Source organism: Aplysia californica, unplaced genomic scaffold (genome assembly GCF_000002075.1).
Source record: "Aplysia californica isolate F4 #8 unplaced genomic scaffold, AplCal3.0 scaffold00338, whole genome shotgun sequence".
NCBI classification, from domain to species: domain Eukaryota; kingdom Metazoa; phylum Mollusca; class Gastropoda; order Aplysiida; family Aplysiidae; genus Aplysia; species Aplysia californica.
Window position 1 is genome coordinate 194,526 of NW_004797608.1, and position 10,897 is coordinate 205,422.

Genomic DNA, 10,897 nt, shown 5'->3' on the forward strand with positions numbered 1-10,897 from the left:
ACACACGCACACATACACACACACACACGCCTACTTTGAGTTCGATAATCTTTGGTTCCCACTCTCCAGCCTCCAGTCCAGCAGGAAGTCCTGGCTCGCCTCGATCGCCCTGATACAAACAAACAAAAACACAAGAGCATGCAAACACAATGCCAAAATGCAAATACAAAAGTAGTCGTGCTCAGTTAGCATAGTAAAGCATTCCTTGAAAAAAAAGATGAGAATGGTTATTATGAATATTATTATCGCATGAGAATGAAACGATATACGGGGAGCCATTTACGGATGGGATCGGCGGATCGGGCCGATTGCCCGACAAAAAGAAACGTGTTTGTTTTCAGTTTCAGACGACCGATTCGACTGATCGGCCCGATCCAGACGTAATTGGCACCCCGTAAATACAGAACGCAGAATGTCTGGCAGTAATGGAACCATACAACATGCATAACGCCTAGCAGTAATGAAAACATACAAGAAGACAGGTTCAAATCCTTACAGAGATGTGAAATCTGGTTTATTTGTTGAGCTTTCAAAGCTCTCTCTCCCCCGTGGCTTGAAGCTGTCCTATCTGCGACAGACGATGTAATAATATGGTAGGCCTCGCCTCTAAAATCTGTTTCTCTTCAGCTATGGCAGTTATATTGTAGGCCCCGCCTCTAAAGTCTGTTTCTCTTGGGCTATGGCAGTTATATTGTAGGCCCCGCCTCGAAATTCTGTTTCTCTTGGGCTATGGCAGTTATATTGTAGGCCCCGCCTCTAAAGTCTGTTTCTCTTGGGCTATGGCAGTTATATTGTAGGCCTCGCCTCGAAATTCTGTCCTTTCGGCGATGGATGCAACAATGGCTGGCCCCGCCCCTAAAATAACCTTATACTTCCGGCAAGGGGGTGTAACTCACAAAATACAATGTTCTACTTCTTGCATTCTGCGTGGCAGAAGATATTCGGACACGTCTCCGGCCAGCACCTAGGAACTATTAGGAGACGTACTCACGCACTCAGATGCACTGCTTTGGGCGGTCAAACTGCGTATTATTTCTGCAGATCACACATATAGCCACTAAAACTGTAGCAAGTCAATTGTTTTAAAGAACATTTCAAACTTAACTGCAAAATATCAAGTTATGGGTTAACCCCCTGTAACCCCCCTGATTTTTTTAAACTTGGTCTAGAGGTTCAAAGCATTTTGATCTCCGTCTGAGCCGTCTCTGAATAGATACTGCGTATACTGCGTGGCTTCGGAATGGAGAGAACACCAGGTTTGTAATCATGAGATTGCTGGTTCGGGGGTTTGAGGATTAACTCGCTCCAATGTTACATCCTTAACAAAGTTACATTACACAAATTTTCCCATTTGACTAATGAGGACGGGCGTTATATCCAGCGGTCTCGCCTCTTAAATTACCTTACACTGTTGCAGGGGGAGTTGAACCTATACAGTTTCGCCCATTTAACCCTATCCGTATGTCGTGTTTTACTATCGTATCCATACGACGTGGGGAACTCTGTGCCACCACTTTCCAAAGAGAAAATTTACACGTTAATCCGATCTGTACGTTTTGCGTAGCAGTGTGTCAAAATGATTTTTTTAGAAATACTGAAAATTTCAAAGAAATCTTCGTACTAGAATTATTCTAAAATGTGAAGAACACAATCCCGGGGGTGCAAAATGATCCCAGGGCGTGCGGAGAGGGTTAAGAAAGTTACATTACACGAAATTTCCAATTTGGCTATGAGGGACGGACGTTATATCCAAAGGTCCCGCCTCTTAAATTACCTTACACTGTTGCAGGGGGAGTTAAACATATACAGTTTCGGACATTTGAGAAAAAAATCTTCTGATTTACTTTCCACAAAGGCTCGAGTTGTCCGTCGTCAAAATGTCATCTCTATATTTAGAGAGTTACATTCAAAACGAAATGATTCTTTTAAACTCCCAAAGCAAACAGAAAAACTGAGTCATTCGTCTGAGGGATCGCAAGGTCGAGAGAAAATTTTCATAACAGGACGGATAATCGTGGACCTCGAACTCCAACATTTCGCAAGTTTCCCTAAGTTTGCCACTGACACTTTCGAGAAACGAGAAACGAAACATAAAAAAGTGATAGTTTGGTTGTTGAAGCAACGAAACAAGTCTTTGTCGTTTACAAACCCTTAAAAAACTATATTTTTCTCCCCCACGAGCTCTCTCTCTCTCTCTCTCTCTCTCTCTCTCTCTCTCTCTCTCTCTTTCTCTCTCTCTCTCTTTCTCTCTCTCTCTCCTTCAATATCAAACACACAGACACACACACACACACACACATACACACACACATACACACACATGTAAACCTGTACACCCCCACTCCACCACCCAACACACTGCATTCACAATCCTCACATTAGGCTCAGCGAAGAGACTGCAGAAGAGCTCATTTCCTCGTTTGTCTAGCAGTCAAATAATTCATTTCGCATTTCAACACCAGGTCCCTTTCATTTCAATGGCGCATGTCTCGTTCTTGGATTTTACATTTTCTGCCTTGCAAAAACCCGTCCTGTTGTTCTGCCTTGCAAACTACCCCCCCCCCCCCCCCCCCTCCCTCCCTCCCTCCAATAGAGGCTCCATGCAGGGTAGATGAGGCGTCGCTTTGTGCCTCTCAGAACGCCGAGTGATTAGCAACCATTCCTCGAAGAAGTAAGCTGTTGAACAGTTCGTGCTCTCGTTTCTATGGGGTTTAAATCAAAGCAACGTCTAGTTTGATTTGCATGTTTTCTGGATTGTGCATTTAGAATACATGTTAGTAGTTATGCACATGCTCATTACGAACGCATCGCTCCATAAGCGCTCATATATCATGCCAACTGCTAAAAGAAAAAAAAACAACCAATCCCACCCCCCTAAAAAAGCCCACAAAACGTTCGTCTCTCAGCATGCTCTTCCATTTAAATAATATGCTGGTTTTTTTAACAACTTACTGGCAGTTTTCAGGTTTGAGGTAAAACGAAAGGTCAGCTTTACATGTGAGCCCTTTCCTCGCCACAACAGGTCTGAACTCGATGTATTATGTGATCACACATGTCTAAAACATATGTGAGACAGCGGGGTGGAATCAGGCTCTCGTCAAAATAATCAAAGTGAAGAAACCTGCATTTTTTCGCAGGTGTGTGAATTTTTATCAAATTTTTGTTTTTTAGCTCAACACCTTTCATGCCCATCAAAGGACTCATTTCTCTGTGAATTTTTCTGAAAAACGTTGATTAAAGGCACAGAAAATGTAAATTTTCTGCTACCGCGGACTCTAAAGCTAAAGTAATAATCTTTGGCGACCATCTTCTCACTAATTTTACCTCTGAAAACAGGTGACCCCAACCTCCTTCTTTCGAAAATATCTCGACTTGTATTCAATATAAATGGATATTTTTTTCATCCAAAAAAAGACAAGTGAACAAGCTTTAAGATGATTCCAATAACTCTTCATGCCAAAAAATTGACGAGAGCCTGATTCCACCACGCTGCCTCTCATATTCCTTCTTGAAAATTAATTACGAACCGAACTGTCTGCCCTGCGATTGGTGCACTCTTTCAGTGCCTGGAAGGGAGTTTTTGTGTGTGTGTGGGGGGGGGGGTTCTTAGCTTTTCCATTACTTGGACGCAGCTTCTCGGGCCTTCTACAATGGAACACTCTGTCGCCATTCTGCCCGCCGGGGTTGTTTTGGTTCCAAGCCAGGTTTCTAGGATCTGTTCCTATCTGCTTCTGTTAGGTCTCACCTTTTTAATTCTGCCCTTGCTACCAGAACATGCAAGCAGGGAGTTCCACTTGATTGAATGAAAGGAAATCAAACTGTTCACAGGGGGCTCTCGTTGCTTTGAGGTTAAGGTGTTTGACTCTCCTTCAAAGGTCCCTGGTTCGAATCCGGGTAGCGACCGAAAAATTTTCTTCTCTAAATCCTTTCACCTCCTTTCCTGCTCTCTTGCAATGTTCTGCAGTCTGATTTCATCTCCACTTTCCGCTCCCTCTCTCTCACTTCCTTTGCCCAATCCTCTGGGCTCCTGGCTCTTTCTGCAGCCTTTCTACTGCTTCTCCTTGGTTACTTTTTACTAATCTCTTTCAGCCACACCCCTGATCTTCTGATAGGAAAGGTCTATACCTAGCCTACTCGGACAACGGTGATAAATCTCGAAGGCCCCGTGTGCAAGTTGCGCACGTTAAAGATCCCGTGATGGTCCAAAGTCGATAAGAGTAGGCTTCCGCCGTCACCCGGGCAAAATTCCAAATTTCCTACCAACTGAAAATGTTCGGTGCGTCCCGTGCGCTCATATGACCTTCTGCAGTTGCGAGCGCCGTAAGATAACTTTCCACCCCCCGCCCCCCAAAAATAACCCCCCCAAAAAACAAAAACTGTTCATGTCATGCACATTTCACCTATGCAGATGTCATTGTCAGACAAAAGGACAGAACAAGGGTCATGCTGGGAAAGCATTCATCATCACGTAGTCCTAGTTTGTGACAAACCTTAAGTAGGAGCAGTTTCCTACGTACAGAGGCATCCTGGAACACAATATTGGGCGTTACGATAATGATTGTTCTTAACAGCAAATTTGTAAACTGGTCAAAACGCCAGTCTTGAGACGTCTTTACACCAGATTTCTAGATCTGTGGGGAGTCTTTGCAATTTGTTTAAACTTAAAGAATCAACTTGAAAAAAGAAGATGCTTTCAAAATTAGAACTTTCATATTGTAACAGGTTGAAATTTGTTGTAGAAATATGACAGTCGAAAGGCGAAAAAAGGTAGACAACCAAATTATCTTTATTTTTTATGATCTCTGTCAAATGCAATTTTAAAAGAAGTGGGTAGAAGGTTTGGGAAAGAAAGGGGGAGGGGAGCATTCTGAACAATAAGAGGACAAATGTTACAAATAATGACCTCGTGGTGCCTAGACGATTAACAGAGATCTTCACAACCTTTAGATGGGTGGCCATGTAAAGCGTGCCCTTGAGCTACAGTATAAGACACTCGCTTATGGACAAACAGCAAGGATGTGTCAGCTTTACTGAAAGTGGTGGTACCTTGTTAGGTGTTGCCAGCTGAAAAGTGTGAATTATCGTACTCATAGTAATTAATATGTTGTGAATTATTGTATGCATAATAATTATCATGTTAAATAATTGTAAACATGTTATCCATATCAAAGAAGTGAAAAAAGACGCCTTTATGATTACGTCTTTCTGAAGACACCTTTATTCCCAAAGTGAAAAGAGCTCTTTTCCTTCTTTTCCCAGGCGAGCAGGTCAGAGCTGTGTTAGAGTGTTTGGTAGTTTGGTAGGAGAACGATAATAATTGGAATGTTTTACGAGCTTCCAAAGATTGTGTATAACAAGATATTCACTCCTCTCTTTGAGCCAATTAAAAAGTGCCCTCAAAATTCGGTGGCGCCATCTTTGAAAAAGCACTGACCCTGCGAACAGAGTTAACCTACTTGTGTGAAAAACAATAAAAGCGAAACTAACGAACTGTGCTATTCCTATTCTTCTTCTGGAGAAACGAAAGAGAGCTTCAAAACAAAGACTGCGCGCTATCTGAACCAATGCGCGGACTTCCGCGGACACCTCTTTGGCTGAGTGAACTATCTTGTTATGTACGATCTTTGATAATAATAGGAATAGGAATGTTTTACGTGCTGCAGAAGGTTAGTGTGTTTCGATCAGGATCAGGGAAATCCGGAGAAAACCACAAAGGTATCAATTGGTTGACACCTTGTCACACCTTGTCCTCAGTGTTGGGGTCACTACAGTCGGAAAATGTCCGTCTCTTCTCCCAACTCCTCTACATGATCCATCCCAGAGTCTGTCGGCTTACAGTCTCCATCATAATCTGGTTGGAGATGCGTCGGACTGGTCCGCACAGGTAGCTGTAGTTCCATTCTCCTCTTTGGATCCCCTTCTCATTCAATCTACCTAGGGTGTGGGAACCGCTATCTGCCCATACTCTTCCATTTAAATAATATGCTGGGTTTTAAAAAAAAACAAATTACTGGCAGTTTTCAGTTTTGGGGTAAAACAAAAGGCCAGCTTTACATTTAAGCTCCTTCCTCGTCACAACAGGTTGGTGGGTCCAGTGTCAAATTCCCTCCCAGATTGGTTACATTTTTTAACTTAAAAAAATATGAGAAGTACTTTAAGAGAGATCAAATCTTTTGATTCATTCCAATGTCAGCTGAAGTCGTTTCTGTTTTTAAATTAATCAGATGAATATTTGGAATAATTTTCTTTTAGTCAGAACACAACGTTTTATGTTACTGTTGTACGTTGTACTGTATTGTAAAGCGCTCAGAGCCTGTGTACTTTAATCGGGGTTGAGCGCTGTATAAATGTCATCTATTATTAATATTATTATTACTATTATTATTATTAAGTAAGGTGTTTGAAAAGCTAATAGGTGCACGATATAGAAGGCTCACCTTTGCCCCAGGGGAGCCTGGCATTCCGTCAAATCCTGGGAGTCCGGTGGTACCCTCAGACCCTGGCTCGCCAGCTTCACCCTAGAATTAGAGGTGGGTGGGGAGGGGAGGAGAGGGAGGAGGGAGGAGTTTTGTCAGGGTGAAATATTTTAATTGTGTGGGAAGAAACAAGGGTTGATTACAATAGTGGTGTACAGTTTTGCCTGTGTGAGGTGAACTTGTGTGTATATATGTGTGTGTGTGTGTGTGTGTGTGTGTGTGTGTGTGTGTGTGTGTGTGTGAGTGTGTTATATATATATATATATATATATATATATATATATATATATATATATATATATATATGTGTGTGTGTGTGTGTGTGTGTGTGTGTGTGTGTTTGTGGTGTGTATTTGTGTGTGTGTAAGCGTGTGTGCATGTGTGTATGTGTGTGTATGTGTGTGTGTGTGCGCGTGTGTGTATGTGTTTGTGTGTGTGTGCTATGTTGTTGTTTTTTTACAAAAAATCTTACATTTCCGCTCTCACCTACCCATGAGTTTGTCAAGCAATGCCCAGTCTTCCACTATTATAGGCTCTTGTCTAATTCAAAAGGAACTCTCCCATATTTGAAAGTGAAAATTTAGACTTTACTTTAAAAAAACGAGTACCCAGTTGTACTTTTGAAAGAAAACAAAAACAAAAACAAAGCAACAGCAACTATAGATTTTTCCAAAACGTCCAAATGTATTTTGTGAAAGTATTCGCCAAAAAAGTGACTTGTCATGTCATAAGGATTGCAGACAAAGATCTGTGAGATAGGAAACATGTTTTAGGGAAGGGTGAGTTTGTTGTTGGATTGACACACAGAGAAATGAGCTTACCTTGTCACCTTTGTCGCCTTTAGATCCGGGGGTGCCCTGGAATGATGGCGTAGATGAAAAGATCATCAATATTGTAGTGGCGATAGAGGGAGAGAGAGAGAGAGAGAGAGAGAGAGAGAGAGAGAGACAGGAAGCTGTCTGGAAGCTGAGAATGTTTCGGAGTGTTCTACGGTCTGCTGGGGTAATAATATAGTGTAAAGCGCATAGAGCCTGCTGTTGAGCGGGGATATGCACTGTACAAATTATTATTATTATTATTAGAGAGAGAGAGAAAGTTAGAGACAGAGAAAGAGATGAAGACAAAAAGAGACAGAGACAGAGAACGAGAGTCCTGAAAGAAATTTGGGCATAAAAGGTCAATAGTATTGTTTTCTTTTAAGTTGTCAAAGTCGAATTGTTGCAGGTTATGTAAAATATTGTTGAAAGAGTGGCAGAAACAGCACACGGGTTACGTAAGTCTGAATCAGATAAAGAACGAGATGCAAAGAAAGGGTAAAAAGTAAACAGAGAGGAGGAATTAGCAAAGCGCCTAGATCTACTCGATTCCCAGAGCAGACAAGATAATGAGGACGTATAAGTGACAGAAGTTTTTTCTCCCAGAATTCCTCTAACGAGTCAGGTTCCCCCCAGTGTCAAAGTTTACAAGACACTTTGGCTGAGATCCCACTGTTACATGAGCTCGCCGAATTCTGAAGGAGCACTCACTCACATGTTTTAGATTTTAATCTATAATGACTTAAAACTATCATAGCTACACCGTCTCTCTATCGTAATGTATACTGACATAATGTACAGGAAGCTTACACGCACACACACACACGTACACTTACACGCACATAAACACACACAAACACACACAAACCTACAACCACACACACAAACACAAAAACACCCACAGTGTCTTTTTCTCTCTGTCTTTCTCGCTTTATCTCTCTCTGTCTCTTTCCCCCCCCCCCCCCCCTCTCGCTCTCTGTCCCCCCCCTCTCTCTCTCTCTCTCTCTCTCTCTCTGTCTGTGTGTGTCCCTCTCTATGTCTCTCTCATACACACACAAACACACACACACACACACACACACACACACACACACACACACACACACATACACACGCAGTCAAACACGAGCTCATAATTATATAAAAGTATTATTTTAGTCTATACAAAATATTTTGGTCTGACATAATTGTATCTCCCACATCCTCTTTCACCACCCCTGTTCTTTATTTTAAGTTTAAACAACATTGTCTTAACTAATACTTCTTACAGTTCGAGGAATGTATGGCTCTTATCGTCTATGCAGACGGTCAATTCAGGTTAAGATGGTCTCAAGGTTGTCTTCATGCAGCTTCTTTCATGACTAATTCATCCTATGTTTGAAGCGCGGATTCTGTCGCAGTGCTTGCATGTTAGTGACGTAGATCGAAGCTCTGTATTTCCGCTGTTTTCCTTTCGTCGTTGGCGCTTCTCAGCCTGGTTGTTTCTAAGGCTGCTCTCTAGCATTATAGTTCTTTCCTTTATCACTTTCCTCCATGTTTTCCTGTCCTCAGCTATTTCTTCCCAGATGCTAACATCTATTCCAAGCTTAAGTTCGAGGAATATCATATAACATATTGTAATGTGTACTCTATATTGTGCAAAATTTGAGTTGAATATCGAAGTGCATTCTTCTGTTTAATACATTATTATCATTTTTCATCAAACCAACCAAAGCTGTGTTTTCAGCCAAAAAGCCAACCACATGCAGATTACGCCAAGAGCAGGCAATCAGATGTCGATGCAGGTCGAAGTTCCATTACTGACATTGATAAGTGGGGCTCTTTTAATGTAAAAAAAAGGATGGGGCCAAATTTATAATGGCTGAGCTGAATTGAGCTGAGCCTCCTAAGACACAGAAATACAGTAAAGCGCGGTGGGTCGCCTATTTGTTTGAGATATAAAGCCACAATAGAAAATGTCTGGGGCGATAATCAAGCATTTCTGTCTTTCTGCTGGGATTTTGTATCCTTCTCAGTCCAGCCTGGTCCTAACAGGCAGCGTTGAAGCTCGCCTCCTAAATAATCTAAAATGTGTCGACGGGAGGTGTAATATATCATATTAAGAGAAACAATATCAGCAATAGTATCTGTATTCCGACCTGGCTTGCCATATTTGTGTTTTGAAATCATAGTCGTCCACACGCATACGCGCGCGCACGCAAACATACACACACACTCACACACATACATACACACACCCACCCACCCATGCAAACACATGCATGCACAAAGACACACACACACACATTCAAACAAAAGTATATCCTTTCCCCACCAGCTATATTACAAGACACAGCCTTACACCTTCCTTGGTTCCAAAGGTAATGGCGCAATGTCTCTCCTTAGGAGAGTGCCAAAGAAGTCAGAATCTGAAGGGAGGGAAGTAATACTTGTGCAATCTACTTTTTCTAAGTCATCCACCAAGGCAAAGCTGTATCATGCATACTGCTCTAAGATCGTCTTTCAAATCGCAAAAATGCCAAAAGGCCATGAAAGTCATTCTTAAATGGTCGCTTTTAAGGACAAGCAGGCTAACCCAGATTTCGGGGGTTTCCAGAAATCTTGACCTACACCAAAAGTAGGCATTGTCCTGCCTTTAGGAGAAGTTTGGTTTAATTGGTGTGTATATTTGTTTGGTTAAAGAGAAAACTCTCCTTGTCTTTTAAACAAACTGAACAAAGGGCAAAAACGTTACCTTTGATTTTCTTAATTAAAACAGCATTTTTCGGGATAGCCCCCTTGTGCTTAAAAACGACCATTAATAGAGTCTGTTCTTCTTCCTTCCGTAAGAAAACAAGACTGCTGGTACCCAAACAAAACAAAGTACTTCACGACAGTTCCTTACCAGTTCTCCAGCTTTTCCTGGTGGCCCTATGGGTCCCTATAGACGTTAGGTGAAAGAAAAACACTCTGTGTTATATCGATGCTCCAATATGCATATCATTACAATATTATTGTTAAACAAAACAAACTTCTAAAGGAAGTGTGAGAATTAAAATTTGGGGAAACTCAATTGTTACACTGAAATAGTTTAGCTCCTGCGCATGATCATTCTGCACTAAAATAGTTAGAGCATCATTTGAGCTAAATCAATTGTTACGGCTAAAACATTTTAGCTACAGCAGATGATCATTATGCTGTAAAAAGATGTTATTAAGACTTCGTTATGTAAAACAACCCCTGTTAAAGATAAAAAGCTACACAAACCAAGGCTAGGTGTGGGCTTTGTTTCTTGGTAGATAAATTAAATTGTAACTCGTCTTCTCTTACAAAGTCAGCTTTCATTGACACAGTTTTATGAGTTTCTCTTCAAAGTCAAATTGCAAGAAAGCGACGTAAACATACACGTTAAAGAAGTGCACGTATATCCTAAATGTATAAGAACACAAATTATGATGCAAGTATAAATTTATTAATTGAGCGGATGTATGGGTGTGAAAGTCTTAGGACTAGATCTAGTGTCCAGAAGTCGTGACATAGGTGCATTTTGTTTTGTTTTGTTTTTGCTGTTGTTTTCATAATTTGTAGGTGTGTGTGTGTGTGTGTGTGTGTGTGTGTGTGTGTGTG

General features: G+C 41.4%; 1 protein-coding gene across 6 annotated transcripts in view; it reads right to left on the reverse strand.

Moving 5' to 3' along the window:
* Positions 1-10,211, reverse strand: part of LOC101848055 (collagen alpha-1(XXIII) chain) — a gene marked incomplete at its 5' end in the record, with an annotated part of 76,817 nt that extends 66,606 nt beyond the window's left edge. For all 6 annotated transcript variants that reach the window (XM_035970919.1, XM_035970918.1, XM_035970916.1 and 3 more), the window contains 4 exon segments: positions 35-109; positions 6,438-6,518; positions 7,298-7,333; positions 10,176-10,211. In XM_035970919.1, the coding sequence (XP_035826812.1) occupies positions 35-109; positions 6,438-6,518; positions 7,298-7,333; positions 10,176-10,211 (228 nt within the window).
* Between the last annotated feature and the right edge of the window lie 686 nt (positions 10,212-10,897).